General features: G+C 46.7%; 1 protein-coding gene across 4 annotated transcripts; it reads right to left on the reverse strand.

The window, feature by feature from the left end:
* Positions 1-5,640: 5,640 nt before the first annotated feature.
* LOC138417203 (spleen trypsin inhibitor I-like) lies at positions 5,641-15,072 on the reverse strand. Of its 4 annotated transcripts, none has more exons than XM_069546996.1 (5): positions 14,889-15,072; positions 11,563-11,680; positions 9,834-9,875; positions 7,062-7,257; positions 5,641-6,620 (listed from the first exon to the last, which is right to left on the reverse strand). In XM_069546996.1, exons 2-5 carry the CDS (start codon positions 11,660-11,662, stop codon positions 6,587-6,589), a joined length of 372 nt encoding a protein of 123 aa, XP_069403097.1. In that variant the 5' UTR covers positions 11,663-11,680; positions 14,889-15,072; the 3' UTR covers positions 5,641-6,586. The 4 variants fall into 4 exon arrangements, with proteins under 4 accessions (XP_069403097.1, XP_069403098.1, XP_069403099.1 ...); XM_069546997.1 differs by having other exon boundaries at positions 7,062-7,254; positions 11,563-11,933; XM_069546998.1 differs by having other exon boundaries at positions 7,062-7,254; positions 14,889-15,062.
* Positions 15,073-16,882: the final 1,810 nt, after the last annotated feature.

Below are 16,882 nucleotides of genomic sequence, written 5' to 3' on the forward strand. Positions count from 1 at the left end.
CAGTGGTTTCGGGGTCATAGGACCTCAGTTTCGGTATCAGTTCTGCCTTTTCCTATCTTTGTACCTGAGGATATAAATCCCCTAGAGCCCTGTTTTCAGTTGTCATATGAGATCAGTGCTGCCCACATCATGGGGTTGCTATGGAAGCAACAGGCACAACAAACACATGTTCCTTCTCCCTGAGAAGTCAGAATCCTTTGTAATATTAATAACAACAGCAATCAAACCCTGAATATTCATTGGAAGGACTGATGCTAAAGCTGAAGCTCCAATACTTTGGCCACTTGATGCAAAGAGCCGACTCACTGGAAAAGACCCTGATGCTGGGAAAGACTGAAGGCAGGAGGAGAAGGGGACAACAGAGGATGAGATGGTTGGATGGCATCACAAACTCAATGGACATGAGTTTGAGCAAACTGGGAGATGGTGAAGGAGAAGGAAACCTGGCGTGCTGCAGTCCATGGGCTCACAAAGAGTCAGACATGACTGAGATACTGCACAACCCATAAATCAAGTGCATGATTCTGCCAGGAATTCTGAAAATGCAGATAACTGGGAAGGGGTTCTGAGTACTCTGCCCCACATAATACAGTCCCACAGCCCTGACCCTCATACCAGACACAAATGATAGAGAAGAGTGAGTCTGATGTTGTCCCCAACTCCAAACATGTGAGGTCTCTGCCAACAGCAGTTTCCCAGCATCCACTGCCCATCTCAGAAGTCAATTCACTTCTGACACTAAATCCATAGAGGTAGCGTAGAACCCACAAGGTGAGGGCCGGGTCCCTGAGGACTGCCCATACTTTCAAGTGTTGATCACAAGTCCTGCAGTCACTCACACCTGTGACCAACTGGCTATTAATGCAAAGGTTCTATAACCCACCTCCCATGTTCAATAACTTAATAGAACTACTCCCAGAACTCAAGAAAGCCCTTTACTTATGGTTCCAAGTTATTATAAAGCACAAAACTCAGGGACAGCCAACCGGAGAAGCATAGGGTAAATGGGGAGTTGGGGCTGCTGAACCTCCAAGGCCCTCTTGAGACTCTCTCTGCTCTCAGTCTCTTGATGTTATCACCTCCCCTGATGCTCTCTGAACACAATGTTTATGGATTTCAATTGAGGGTTGGAGGTAAGCAAGTTGATAGATCATTGGCTATTGGTGATTGAACTCAGTATAGTACCCTCTCCTGTCCTCAGAGGAATGGAGGGTTGACAGTTCTAACCTTCTAAGCACCTGATGGAACATTCTGGAGTCTAGTCCCATGCAAATAGTATCATCCAGACACTATCTCAGGTCCCATCCCTCACTCATTGCATGATTTATGAAACTATGGAAAATTCTAAGAGTTTCAGAAGGCCTGGGGCATGAACAGCAACAAGGGTCAATTACGGTTTTTATTATGAAACGACAGTGAGGGTGAGGAGCAAGGCAGTGACTAAGAATATTGTCTCAGTGATGAGGTCACTGATCAGATAGAGTCTTTTTTTTTTTTTTTTTCAAAACTGAACATTCAATGATATCTTTTGAGAGTCAAGGAATATCCCTGGAGTGAAAACTACCTAATTTACCATAAGAAATGCTAAGGGTTTGCTGCACACACCCCCAGCCCTGCTCCCCAGCCCCTTCCATGAACTACCCCCATCACCCCCTCCCCAGCCTGTAGAGGAGAGGTGAAATCAGAACATACCTCAGGGCTGATTCCTGCTTCATCTACCAAGTGCCCAAAGGATGAAAAGGGCTGCAGAGAGGCAGAGCCAGCTCATCCCTGTGGCTAGTGGGAGGATTTGTGATGAAACCTGAGGGCTGACTGAGCTCACACGCCAGCTGAGGGGTCAGAACAGCCAACAAGGAGGGGAGCAATGACAGGGAGGAGCTGGGGTCAGTCTTATAAAGTTTGTAATCTCCTCACCCCCCATGGTCCTGCTTCTGCCTACCAAGGCCAAATGCCCAGTAACATCAATTCTTAAGCTTGACTATGCTTGTGGGTCTTGTGGAAACACACGCTGTGGTTCCAGAGGTGGAATTTTGTCCAGTAAGTTCACTCAGGGAATATCCCAGCACCTAGAGTGGTGCATGGCACGTGATGGATGGTCAAGTGAGTGGATGAGAGCAGATCACAGAACTGGTAGGTGATCAGCAGTGTGTTAGCTCAGGTCATCCTTTAAAGCCTTATATCGGTGTCTGTACATCCTGCCCACCCCACCCCACCCCTATCTTAGTCTCACCTACTTCACCAGGCAGATGTGACATGTCAAGCTTCCTGCAATTACTGTGGCAGCATCTCTACTAGACAGACACCAGCTCTTTACTTGGGACTGGTCCAGGCAGATGGTGAGCCAGGGGAAGAGCATCTTCATCTGGGGCACAAGCTCTGGCATTTTGGGTAGGAAAAAAAAGAGTTAGAAAGTGGGCAGAAAGGAAGCAGAGAGACAAATGTGTCTCCACAGCATGACCACCCACTACTCTTCACTTGGTTTCAATATAAAAAGAGCTCCTGACATAAGTCAAAGATGGAGAAGCTCTATACAGTCAGCAAAAACAAGACCAGAAGCTGACTGTGGCTCAGATCATGAGCTCCTTATTGCCAAATGCAGACTGAAATTGAAGAAAGTGGGCAAAACCACTAGACCACTCAGGTATGATCTAAATCAAATCCCTAATGACTATAAAGTGCAAGTGATAAATAGATTTAAGGGACTAGATCTGATAGACAGAGTACCTGCTGAACTATGGTCGGAGGTTTCATGACATTGTACAGGAGACGGGAATCAAGACTATCCCCAAGAAAAAGAAATGCAAAAAAGCAAAATGGTTGTCTGAGGAGGCCTTACAAATAGCTGTGAAAAGAAGGGAAGTGAAAAGCAAAGGAGAAAAGGAAATATACACCATTTGAATGCAGAGTTCACATTGAAACATGTATATCATATAAGAAACAAATCACCAGTCCAGGTTCGATACAGGAGGCTTGGGCCTGGTGCACTGGGATGACCCAGAGGGATGGTATGGGAAGGGAGGTGGGAGGGGGGTTCAGGATGGGGAACACGTGTACGCCCGTGGCAGATTCATGTTGATGTGTGGCAGAACCAATACAATATTGTAAAGTAATTAGCCTCCAATTAAAATTAATAAATTTAAATTAAAATTTTTAAAAAAGAATAGCAAGGAGAGATAAGAAAGCCTTCCTTGGTGATCAATGCAAAGAAATAGAGGAAAAGAACAGAATGGGAAAGACTAGAGACCTCTTCAAGAAAATTAGAGATACCAGGGGAATATTTCATGCAAAGATGGGAACAATAAAGGACAGAAATGGTATGGACCTAACAGAAGCAGAAGATATTAAGAAGAAGTGGCAAGAATACACAGAAGCACTGTACAAAAAAAAGATCTTCATGACCCAGATAACCACGATGGTGTGATCACTCACCTAGAGCCAGACATCCTGGAGTGTGAAGTCAAGTAGGTCTTAGGAAGCATCACTATGAACAAAGCCAGTGGAGGTGATGGAATTCCAGTTGAGCTATTTCAAATCCTGAAAGATGATGCTGTGAAAATGCTGCACTCAATATGCTAGCAAATTTGGAAAACTCAGCAGTGGCCACAGGACTGGAAAAGGGCAGTTTTCATTCCAATCTCTAAGAAAGGCAATGCCAAAGAATGCTCAAACTACCGCACAATTGCACTCATCTCACACGCTAGTAAAAAATACAATGCTCAAAATTCTCCAAGCCAGACTTCAGCAATACTTGAACCGTGAAGTTTCAGATGTTCAAGCTGGTTTTAGGAAAGGCAGAGGAACCAGAGATCAAATAGCCAACATCCGCTGGGTCATCAAAAAAGCAAGAGAGTTCCAGAAAAACATCTATTTCTGCTTTATTGACTATGCCAAAGCCTTTGACTGTGTGGATCACAACAAACTGTGGAAAATTCTGGGAGAAATGGGAATACCAGACCACCTGACCTGCCTCTTGAGAAACCTATATGCAGGTCAGGAAGCAACAGCTAGAACTGGGCATGGAACAACAGACTGGTTCCACATAGGAAAAGGAGTACGTCAAGGCTGTATATTGTCACCCTACTTATTTAAATTATATGCAGAGTACATCATGAGAAACGCTGGACTGGAAGAAGCACAAGCTGGAATCAAGATTGCCGGGAGAAATACCAATAACCTCAGCTATGCAGATGACACCACCCTTATGGCAGAAAGTGAAGAAGAACTAAAGAGCCTCGATGAAAGTGAAAGAGGAGAGTGAAAAAGTTGGCTTAAAGCTCAACATTCAGAAAACGAAGATCATGGCATCCGGTCCCATCACTTCATGGCAAATAGATGGGGAAACAGTGGAAACAGTGTCAGACTTTATTTTTCTGGGCTCCAAAATCACTGCCGATGGTGACTGCAGCCATGAATTTAAAAGACGCTTACTCCTTGGAAGGAAAGTTATGACCAACCTAGACAGCATATTATAAAGCAGATACATTACTTTGCCAACAAAGGTCCATCTAGTCAAGGCTATGGTTTTTCCAGTGGTCATGTATGGATGTGAGCATTGGACTATAAAGAAAGCTGAGCACTGAAGAATTCATGCTTTTGAACTGTAGTGTTTGAGAAGACTCTTGAGAGCCACTTGGACTACATAGAGATCCAACCAGTCCATCCTAAAGGAGATCAGTCCTGGGTGTTCATTGGAAGGACTGATGTTGAAGCTGAAACTCCAGTACTTTGGCCACCTGATGCAAAGAGCTGACTCATTTGAAAAGACTCTGATGCTGGGAAAGATTGAGGGCAGGAGGAGAAGGGGACGACAGAGGATGAGATGGTTGGATGGCATCATCAATTCGATGGACATGGGTTTGGGTGGACTCTGGGAGTTGATGATGGACAGGGAGGCCTGGTGTGCTGCAGTTCACGGGGTCGCAGAGTCGGACACGACTGAGTGAGTGAACTGAACTGAACTGATACTTGCTCTGGTCCCCATGCCTCATTTTCCTCATCTGTCATGAAGCAGACACTCTGTTTTCCCAAAGTGCCTCCCTCCTACATATTCCCAGAGGAAGAGAAGGAAAACTTCATCAGAGTCCCTCTACTTGAGAGAGAGGGAAGCTGCCAAGTTAGAAAATTAATACAGCAGCTAAGTGCCCTTTCTATGCCTCCATTTCCTCCCTTGAAGGACTCTTAAGATGGTTAATAGAATAATGTAGGCAAAATGCTAACACAGAGCCTGGCACACTAAATGGTAGCTGCCCCTCTTTAACTGAAGTAAGACACCGCCTCCCCACATGTGACTTCAGGGAATCAGATTCCTTAGAAAGATGAACAACTGAATCTTATGCACTTTCCCCTTCTGAGAGTCCAGGAGGACAGCCTGCCCCCAAATTTAAACTAGACTTAGAAGTAAGGAATAAAAGCTTTCACGCTGATGTGTCTGTCTCCCAGGATTTTTTGTGTAACGGGGTGGCTATTAAGAGGTCAATGATGCTATCCTGGGTTTGCTTCCTCTACCCGGTAGGGCACAGTCTGTGGACTGGGAAAGGGGAGGCACCCACTGCTCTGCAGAACAGAGAGAAGAACCACCATTTCCATGGACCCTATTGGTAAACATTTGTAGTTGAAAACAACAGACTCCACTGCCCTCAGTTTAGTTTTGAATATGCATTTATTGAAATATAAGCCACAGTGTTTGAAAATACAGAAAGGAAAACTGCAACATCTTTATGGGAAAGGAGGGCTTTTCTATTGCAAAGACTTCTCTCATTACTGATGCTGATAAATGGATACCAGAAATTCCACCAAGGCCTCACATAAGGAGGGCAGTGATGGCATGGTGAGGATGTCATGAGTATGTGGGCTGAGACAGCAATCCTGGTGTCAAACCTCAGGCTCTCTAGTTACTCTGGTCGAGAGGAATGTGCCCCTCCTGCTCTCTTTCCTTCCTCACATAATTATGAACCGCTTCCTTCACGCCAGGAACTGTGCTAAGTGCTCAGGATAAAGGGAAGACATGCTGTCATGGTGCTTAGAGCCAACTGGATAAGACAGAGCTAAGGTGTATAGACCCACGTTGTTCAGTCACTAAGTCATGTCCAACTCTTTGTGACCCAATGGGCTGCAGCATGCCAGACTTCCCTGTCTTTTACTTTGTCTCAGAGTTTGCTCAGACTCATGCCCATTGAGTTGGTGATGCCACCCAACCATCTCATCCTCTGCTGTCCCCTTCTCCTCCTGCTCTCAATCTTTCCCAGTATCATAAAGTGAAGTGAATTTACTCAGTTGTGTCCTACTCTTTGCAACCCCATGGACTGTAGCCTACCAGGCTACTCTGTCCATGGGATTTTCCAGGCAAGAACACTGGAGTGGGTTGCCATTTCCTTCTCCAGGAGATCTTCCTGACCCAGGGATTGAACCCAGGTCTCTCACATTGTAGTCAGACACTTTCACCATCTGAGCCACCAGGGAAGTCTCTCAGCATCATGAAGGAAAGGAAACAGGCAGGCTCTGCTAAGGAAGGTAGGGGAGAGAAGAAATGCAAGGAGACTGAACTGTTTCAGGAACAGCCCAGACTTTCATGGGTCCTCCTCGGACTTCAGAGTTTTGGAGCATGACTCTTCCCATGTCTTCTGCAAGGAAAAAAAGAAAAAGAACTTCCTGAGGGACTTCATTGTAGCCCCAAACCTAGATACTGTTCATCTTGACAGATCCTAGATTTTCAAAAGAAATATGAAACCAACAAAAAGGCAGTGAATTTTCCGAGCCTGGATGCGGGGAGGCGCTCAGGCGTCCTGCAGACCTGCCCTGGAGGGTGGTTGAGTCAGTGTTCCCAACTGAGAAAGAGGAGCATGTGATCAGGCTGAGATGATCACAAAGAAGCCTCTGGGGTTGACCTTCTGCCATTCTCTCCCTGGAGAACTTGCTCAGTGTGTGGTTTCACAGGACACTGCAGCCTCTCCTGGTAGCAGCGAGGAGGAAGACACTGTGCAGGGTGAATGGTGTGTGGCCCCCTGAGCTCCGCCCCTTTCCCCAGCCCTTCCCCTCTCACCCTGCCCTGCACCCTGTCTTACCTCCGGGACCACGCCGCATGATCGCAGGTCTTCATGCACAGCGCTATGGTTTGGAAGTTATTCAAGTTCCCTTTGCAGCCACCGTAGAAAAAGCGTTGGCATTGCCCGGTCTTGGCATCGTAGAAGTACCTGACCTTCTTGGCCTTGCAGGGACCTATTAATTTAGGCTTCAGGCAGAAGGCAGGCTTAGAAGCTGCTGGAATGAGAGGGGCAGTGGCTTAGTTATGAAGATGGTTATCACAACTCCATATAAGGTCAACAATTAGAACTGTCAGTTTGCCATAGAGAATGTTAGAGTTGTGGGGAATGGTCAAATTGAGAAGGCCATTTAAAAACCTCCTTTCTGGGACAGAATTATGAATGTTGCTAGATGTAACATGATATAAAAATCATGTTCAAATATATATATCTTCTCATGAAGTATTTTAAGGAAAATTGGTATAATGCATTTGATTCGCCTTAAAAGTTCTATAAGACTTCTGAGGTGGTTCAGTGGTTAACAACCTCCTTCCAACTAAGGAATCCTGGGTTCAATCCCTTGTCAAGGAACTAAGGGCCCATATGCCATGGGGCAGCTAAGCTGGTGGGCCACAATTACTGAGCCTTCAACCTGCAACTAAGACCCAATGTATCCAAATAAATATGTGTGTGTGTGCACGCACATGCACACCAAGTCGCTTCAGTCGTGTCGGACTCCGTGCGACACTACAAACTGTAGCCCACCAGGCTCATCTGTCCAAGGGATCCTCCAGGCAGGAATACTGGAGTGGGTTGCTGTGCCCTCTTCCAGGGTGTCTTCCCAACCCAGGGATTGAACCCAGGTCTCTTGCATCTCCTGCATTAGCAGGTGGGTTCTTTACCACTAGCACCACCTGGGAAGCCAAAAATAAATACACAAATGTGCAAAACAAAACCCACAACTCTAAAACAAGAAAAAGAGCTCAAAGGTGAAAAATATTTGCTATAGGTCAGTAATTACTGGGTCTGGATACCTGGGTTTTATAATACCATTCTCTGTGCTTATGTGCATGTTAAAAACTTTCCACCATTAATTTTAAAAATGTAAAGGAAACATGCTGCCATGGAAAAAGGCATGAAGAAAACATACCAGTGTGTTTACTTTGGATACGCAGGAGGATTCTATAAATTGAATGAAGATATGCCAATATTGTGATTATAAGAAGAAATATATGGTTTTTTATTCTTTTCCTAACACCAAGTTCCTAAAAACAGTGGCATTTCTTATGTGATGAGAACAATAAAAGTGTCTTTTGGTATGTGATGTCAATGATTTTGGAAAGACCCTCGTAACCCCAGCGTGGGCTCTGAATGCACAGGAAGGACTGTCTGGCAGGAGAGAGGGTTGGAGCTTTCCTTGCTCTCCTCCTCCTTGATCTTTTATCTTCTGTCCTCCTACTCCTCCTTGCCTCCACCTCAGGGAGGGGAGAGGAGCTGTCAGTTGAACAATCACCAATAGCTAATGATTTAATGCATCATGACTAGGTAATGAAGCCTCCACAGAAACCTCAACAGAGCAAGACATTCATATTATTCAAGAAACCTGAGATCAATTCGGGGAACAACATAAATAAACGCTCCATTAAGGATCACACGGACCACTGCAGCAGCCTGCTCCCTGGGCCTCCGTGTCTGCCCTTCATCCCCTAGAGGGCACTCTCTGCACTGCAGCCTCAGGGATCCTGTTACCATTCAGTCTTACCCCATTGCTCCCATGACCAATCCCTCAGTGACTCCCCATTTCTCTGGGGGTGAAATTTTGATCTTTATAAGTCCCACAAGTCTCCTCATGACCTGCCCCCATGGCCTCTCAGCCTCATCACCTTCCACTCCCCTCCCATCCACCCACCCAGCTCCATCCACCCTGGTCCTGGCTGCCGTTCCAACACACCCCAGGCACGTTAGTTCCACAGCCTCTGTTCAAAGCCTCCTTATCACGGAAGGTTTCCCTGACCCTGGAGAGAAAGAGCACAGCAAACTTTCTCCACGTCCCTCTCTACCTTCAGGAAACATAATCTACCATAGGATTTCTCCCCTCCGCTATTGTTTGTCTCCCTCCTAGAAGGCAAATTATTTTGCCCTATTTTTTTTCACAGCTGCTTCCCCACCCCAAGAACAATGCTTTGTAGGGACTTAGTAACTTCCATCTTCATTCTCTCAGCAAGTGCACAGTCATTGAATAGAGTGAATATGACTTGAATCCCTTTTAGTAAAAAAAAATCTACTTGAGGATCAGGCACATCAGACTCTGCACACAGATGGCTCAAGACTGTCCTCAGTTCAGATGCCAGCCCCATGATCCTGAATAACTCACACTTGTGACCAACTGGCTAAAGTCAAAGGTACCACGACCTCTCTTCCATCTTCACTCACTCAATAGAACCAGTGACTGAATTCAGGAAAGCGCTTCACTTACTTTTTCCAGAAATTTAGAAAGGAGGCGACTCAGAGACAGAGAAACAGGAGACGTGTAGGGCAAAGGGGGAGTAGAGGTGTGTGAAGCCTTCATGTCCCGGTGAGCAAAGCATGCTCACATCACCTCCTTGTGTTCATCTCCCTGAAAGTACTCTGAACCCCAGTGTTTATGGATATTATTGAGTTTTCAATAAATAGGCATATTGATTGAATTGTCAGCTGTTGATAATTGATCCCGGTTAGTATCCTCCACTCTCCCCAGAGGTGCCGGCATGGTGAAGGGGCATGAAGGTTCAAACCTTTACAAGGTGGCTTAAATTTTTTTAGACCAGTCCGTACCTGGATGGTTCTCATTTCGTCCTCCATAAGTCATCACATAACCTATGAAAGACAGTAAATTCCAAGAGTTTGAGGAGGCCTGGACCAAGAACCAGGAAAACAATCAAAAGCAGATTATAAAATAACAGTCAAAGGGGACGAGGGAAAGGGCTTGGAGACTTTACTAACAGTGTACCAGCCTTGGTCCCATGAGTCAACCACGCAAGGGCTATGTTTCTTACCTTTCCCTGAAGTTGCTCTGCTCAGTCCTATATCTTTCTGATTCATTTTAATAATAAAGAAATATCATTACATGATACTTAATAATCTTTCTTGCTCAAGGAAAGTACTCAGACATGTTTTTTCAAAATTAAGACATCTAAGTAGAAAATGGACAAAAGTGGTCATGAAATGTGATCAAACTCTTTATATTCCTGACAGGTAATCGTTTCAAAGAACCCATGGAATGAGTACCCCTGTTCAGATGAGGAAACTGCAGATGACTTGCCCCAGGACACAAGGCATGGTGGTAGGGGGTCAGGACAAGGTACTGTCCAGTCACATCCCACTGGACACACTTTCTGATTTGTCCAGGAACTATGAAAATACACATAACTGGTCAGAGTTTCCAGGTATTTTCATTACTCCCCTGTGCCCGCGTCTCACCTCAGCCCCCAAATCACAATGCAGAGTGAGTCTGAATTTTTCTCTGACACCAAATGTGTGATGTCTCAACCAACACCAACCAATTCCCCAAACACCCACTGGGTGTCGCACAGTCAATTTACTTCTGATAGTGCATGGGTGGACTTGGTGCAGATCCTGCTGGTTGAGAGCTCTTACTGTCCTCAGCTCAGATATGAGTCATGTGATCTCAAATAATTCATGCTTGTGACCAACTGGGTGAAAATCAGAGCTTCCATGACCCCTACCTCCATGTTCAATAACTCTATAGAACCAGCGACTGAATTCAGGAAGTACAACTAAGTACACCTCGCTTACTGTACCCATGTTATTATAAAAGATAAAGCCTGGGGACAGTGAAATGGAGGAGACGGGTAGGGCAAAGGCGGAGTGGAGGTGTGCGGAGCCTCCATACCCCAGCGAGCCCAGCACTCTCATGTCACCTCCTTGTGTTCATCACCCTGAAAGCTCTCTAAACACCAATGCTTATGGATTTTTATTTAGACTTCAAATCAAAGGCATATTGATTGATCTGTGGCCATTGGTGATTGACTGAGTCTCAGTGTCCTCCACTCTCCCCAGAAATGCTGTCATGGGGCCTGGTGAAAATCCTAACTTGCAAATGCATGTTTGTCTTGCTTTGGAGATAAGCGCAGTTCTGAAGTTATCGTCAGTTGCTGTCCATGACTCATCTCATGACCTATGAAAAACAGTGAATTCCAAGAGGTTCAAAAGGCCTGCCTCATGAATCAGTCAAGGATCAAATATATATCTTTTTATTACCCTACAGTGAGGATCAGAGACACTGCACTGACCAGGAATAGAGTCTCAGGGAGGTGGTCCCTGATCTGGTACTTTACCTGGATATATATTCTTTTAATTCTAATTTTCCTTTTTTGTCCATGTTGAGAGTGGTGAAATGTTCTTGGGGTTAAAACTGCCCAATTTCCCAGGAGAAATCCAGAGAGGGCTGGCAGCACCCACCCCACCCATGCCCCCCCCGCCCTTTCCATGAACTCGCCTCATTTCCCTCCAGTGTATAGAGGAGAGGTGAGCCCAGACATACCGTGGTCATGGCTCTTGTTAATATCCTCTGGGGTGCCATCCACCAGGATAACCAGGAGGAAGAGAAGGGCTGCAGAGAGGCAGAGTCGGTTCATCTTCATGGACTTGCAGGAGGGCTCCTGAGGATGCGGAGGATGGATGGAGCTTTTAATATCCTGGCCGAGGGGTGTGCTCAGGCAATGAAGAGGGAAGAGAAGAAGGGGAGGAGCTGGGTCGGTCCTGTTTATTGTGCAATCTCCACCTGACTTCGTGTTTCTGGTTGCTGGGGCCAAATACCAAGGAACAGGGCCTCTCAGACTTGATTCCGCCCGTGGGTCTCCTGTGACCACAGATCGTGATTCCAATATGGTCACTCAGGGAGCGTCCCAGTACCTAGAGCAGTGCATGGAACGTGATAGATAGTCAGGGAGTGGATGAGAGCCGATCAAAGGACAGATAGGATATCAGCACTGTGTTAGCTCACCCGCAACAACCACTGTGCGAGCTCAGCCTCCGGCAGGCATCATCACATCTTAGCATCAACACCCTTCCTCCATCTCCACCCCTTCACCTACTTTAGAAGACAGAAGTGACACAGCACACCTTTGTGCAACCAGCACCACAGCTTCTCCACCGGATGGACCCTTGCTCTTTCCCTGCCACTTGTCCAAGTGGAACTCAGCTGCAGAAGATAATGTTCTGCTTGAGCAGCCACCCTATTTTCTGGGTAGAAAAAGGAGTCAGGGGAGGGGCAGAGAAGGGGCAGGGAGCTGAGCACGTCTCCACAGCATGACCACCTGCCATTCCTCAATCTGTTTCACAACTAGGAGTGTGCCTTGCCTGAGTGGAACTCAGGGGACCTTGGAAGATCCACTGCAACTTCCCCTTCCTCCTGCTCTCTCCTCCAGTGGCATCGGGGTCACAGCACCTCAGTTCCAGTACCAGCTCTGCCTTTTCCTAACTCTGTGCCTGAGCATGTGAATCTCCCATAGTCCGTGTCTTCAGGTGTCACGTGATATCAGCACTGCCCAATCATGAGGTTGCTGTGGAGTCAACAGACACAACGGACATACGTTCGTTTTCCCTAAGATGTCAGTCCCTTGTACTATCAATAATAATAGCAGTAAGTAATTACCATGGGTAAAAACATAGCTTTTTATATGTTAAGCATTATTCTAAGCACTTGACATACATTAACTCCAATAATTTGCAAAAATCCTAAAGGAGGGGATGAGGAACTATTGACATGTCTTCATTTACAGAGGAGGAACCTGAGGTGAAAGCAAATAAAGTAATTTGCCTACAGTCATAGAATGGAGAGAGGATTTGAAGTTGGGGCTCTGGTTTCCGAGTCTGTGCTCGTGCATTCAGTTGCATTGTTGGCTGAAAACAATGGTGCACACGTGAGGGGTGGCACACCCACAGTCCCTTCACTCACTCCTGTATATGCACTCCCAGTTACAACCACTGACCACAAGCCCTGCACTCAGTCATTCACACACAGTCATTCTTCTGTTAATACACACACACACACACCCTGTGCTCCACTCCAGGCTCAAGGAGGACGGAGCTGGGCTCAGTGCCCAGAAGCCCCAGGAGCAAATCCAGCCAAACGTCAAGCAGGCTCAGAGCTGGGTGATGAGCTGCAAAGGACATGGGGGGGGCTGCCTTCCTGCACAGAGACACCCTTTCCCTTGAAAGGGCTGCTGCTGCTGCTGCTAAGTTGCTTCAGTTGTGTCCGACTCTGCGACCCCATGGACGGCCCCCCACCAGGCTCTACCATCCCTGGGATTCTCCAGGCAAGAACACTGGAGTGGGTTGCCATTTCCTTCTCCAACACATGAAAGTGAAAAGTGAAAGTGCAAAGCTCAGTCATGTCCAACCCCTAACGACCCCATGGACTGCAGCCTACCAGGCTCCTCCGTCCATGGGATTTTCCAGGCAAGAGTACTGGAGTGGGGTTGCCATTACAAGAGCTCTCAATACCGAGCTGCTGCAGGGCAGAAGGGCATTGGGAGTGGGTGACTCACTGAGAACAAGCCACTGTGAGTGGAGGGTCCCTCTCTCCTGAGACATTCCATGTGCTTGATTTCATTTAGCCTCGAGTCAGTCCTACAGCATCTGGGATTCTCATCCCATTGTGTCAAAGAAGGAAAACCACTTGCTCAGGACACAACCTGTGGGTGGTAGGATTCTAGCTCATGAGGCCCGCTGGCCCTGCTCCTATTCCCCTCAGTCTGTCCACCTGAGACCAGGCAGCTGCAGAGAATTCTCCTAACAGCAGAGACTCCTCTTTCCTGCCCTCCCCTCTCTCATCTGTCTGTCTTTCTCTCCCAACGTCCTCCTTTCCTGGTCCTCCTCACTCTGGTCCAGGTTAGACACCCCCTGATGGGCTCAGCCTCCCTTCCCCTCCCTACTCCAGCTCATGCATGACCGAGGTCTCTAATTATAAACCTCCCCAGCCTCTGCATTATCTTCAGAGAAATAACAAGGCAAGAACATCACAGGCATTGCATTCTGGATAAAGATCCAAGACTGTGGGACTCCAGATCATATCTCTGCTTCTATTCCACAGTTCTTCCCTCTGAAGCAGAAGACTTTTGGATCCCATGCTATCTAAGGCCACATGGTGAAATGGATGGAATGTACCAGGGGCAGACAGAAGGTATTCAGATGTTTGAAATGCTGTGCCCTCTGAGAGGGACATTCATATCCAAGTCATGAGCAAACACTTTCTTACTACGTGATATAATAGCACCTCACTTTTTGGACCTACAGAGTCTTCCTTCTTAAATGTGAGGTCATGAATAATGTTTTATAAGGATTATTTCAAGTGTTAAAAGGAAAAGCAAAAACAAAAGATTGCACATCTGGCTAAAATATATCAACGATTGTTAGCCCACACAGTACATTTCACAATTTTGAAAAGTTTGCCAGGATTTAACAGTGGGAGTTTTACAGAAAATGAATTTCTAGCACTGTTTGAAAAAGTAAACCATCTGGCAACAACACAGTCCTGCAATTTATCAAGGGCAGTGGACTGCAGCTCTGAGTGAGCACCAGAATCCCTTAGCCATTGGTCAAATACAGATCTGAGAGCTCCACTTTCTGAGATCTGATTTGGGAGGACAGGAGTGGGACCTCAGTGTCCACATCTACCAGGTTTTGGGGGCTGAGGGGGCTGAGGGGGCTGCTCAAGGGACCATGCTCTGAAAGCCGTGAACGGAGGGAGAGCTGCTCTCTTCTCAGGAGGGGAGCTTTCTCCAGTTTCCATAATCTCCACGGTTCCTTTTTGTCCCCCCCCCTGCTTCCACCCCCACTCCAAATACTCCCATGCCCATTACTCACCTAGCCTGGAGAGCATTTGGGGCTTCCCTGATAGTTCAGTTGGTAAAGAATCCACCTGCAGTGTGGGAGACCTGGGTTCAATCCTTAGGTTGGGAAGATCCCCTAGAGAAGGGAAAGGCTACCCACTCCAGTGTTATGGCCTGGAGAATTCCATGGACTGTACTGGAGAATTCCATGGGGTTGCAAAGAGTCGGACGTTAATGAGTGACTTTCACTCCCTTCCCTGGAGGACATTGAACTTTATGGCCTGTAGAGTGTTCACAGTAAGTGTAAGTGTTCAGGGGAAAGTAGCTTTTTATTATTTAACCATCTTAGGAGTTAAGTTTCAAAGCTCATATTTTAGAGATGAAGAAACAGAACTACAGCTAAGGCTTCCCTAGTGGTTCAGATGGTAAGGAATCTGCCTGCAATGCAGGAGATCCAGGTTTGATCCCTGGTTTGGGAAGATCGCCTGGAGAAGGGAATGGCAATCCACTCCAATATTCTGGCCTGGAGAATTCCATGGACAGAGGAGTCTGGAGGGTTACAGTCTATGGGATCACAAAGAGACGGACATGACTGAAGGACTAATACGCACACAAGGAAAAGTGACTTGCTGGAGGAATTATAGGTTAAAACACAGGAGGAAGACACATGCCAAAACCAGTTAGTCATGTGTCCCCACTTACTTGGATGTTACCAAAATACAAACAACACCCAGGCAATACTATCTGATATTAACATAGATGATGTGTCAAAGATTTTGGGTGAGACTTCATCAGTATCAAATCATATTTATCAAGAAAAAGAGGTGGGTCCCAGCAGTTCTGGCTGCAGGAGGAGGGGCAGCATCCAGGCACTCAGGTTTCAGAAGGTTCTGGAGGTGATGGTTGGGTAGAGGGTGAAGGTGAGGAGGCAGTGAGGAAGAAGAGTAAGACAAGATCCTGGATTCAATCCCAGGCTCTATAGACACTCCAGTCATGTGCAACTTGGCTCCTGCATTCCTTTCTTCCTTCCTCCAATGTTCATGGACTGTATCCTTTGTGCCAGGAGCTGCACAGCATTCTAGGGATAAAGAGAAGACTTGCTCTCATGGTGCTTAGAGTTAACTGGATGAGACAGAACGAAAGCAAGCAGGCCCATAGGGGGAAGGGAAGAGGAAGATTTCTGCAGAGGAGGGGAAGGTTGAGAAGGAAAAGGCAGAGGCTGAAATTTTTCAGAACCAGCCAGAACACAGCCCTGGGTGGATCCTCCTTGTACTTCAGCATCTCAAGGGAGCACAGTTCACGGGTTCTCTGTAAAAGAGAAGGAACTTGCTGATTGACATCTCTGAAGTCCCAGGGTTGAGCACTGTATACCCCGACAGGTCCTAGACCATCCCAGAAATGTGCAACCACAGTCCTCCCAGGACCAGGGTAACCAACAAAAAGCAAGGGAGTTTTCCAGGCCAAGGTGGGGGCACTGAGGAGCACTCCAGACCTGCTGTGCAGAGTGACTGACTCAGTGTTTCCATCTGAAAAATGGGAGCATATGAGTAGAATCAGATTATGATGATGGGGCTTCTGGGGGTGACCTTTTGCCACACTGGCCCATGAAGGACATGCTCAGTCCACGGATACTACAGCTACTTCTCCAGGGAGGCATCGAGGGAAAAAATCACTGGGGTGTTGTGAGGGGTGTGTGGTTTCCTGAACTCCGTCTCTTTCTCTTTCCCCTCCCACCCTGCCCTGCCCTCTGTCTTTCCCCAGGACCCAATAACACTATCACAAGTCCTCACCCAGTATTCCTTGATCTTGAAGTTTCTGTTTTTAGCATTGCAGCTGCCGTGTAAAAAGGTCTTCCAGAACCTTGGCTTGGCAACGTAGAAGTGTTTGAATATTTTGGCCTTGCTTGAATACCTGTATGGAGGCCAAGGCAGAAGTTAGGCTGTGGGAAGGTAGGCATGGGAGGGTCAGATAGGAGGTCAGACAGCTCAGTCTGCAAGATGAACAACTGAAATCCCCAGTTTGTTTGCA

The sequence above is a fragment of the Ovis canadensis genome, chromosome 13 (genome assembly GCF_042477335.2).
Source record: "Ovis canadensis isolate MfBH-ARS-UI-01 breed Bighorn chromosome 13, ARS-UI_OviCan_v2, whole genome shotgun sequence".
Classification (NCBI taxonomy): Eukaryota; Metazoa; Chordata; class Mammalia; order Artiodactyla; family Bovidae; genus Ovis; species Ovis canadensis.

What these genes read in the sequence shown, in the direction of transcription:
- LOC138417203 (XM_069546996.1), bottom strand. Translation starts at nt 11,662, where the DNA reads ATGAAGATGAACCGACTCTGCCTCTCTGCAGCCCTTCTCTTCCTCCTG. An exon ending in ACGAAATGAGAACCATCCAG is followed by an intron (nt 7,258 to 9,833) that starts GTACGGACTGGT and finishes CTCTCATTCCAG; the next exon opens with CAGCTTCTAAGCCTGCCTTC. An exon ending in CATGCGGCGTGGTCCCGGAG is followed by an intron (nt 6,621 to 7,061) that starts GTAAGACAGGGT and finishes TTTTCCTTGCAG; the next exon opens with AAGACATGGGAAGAGTCATG.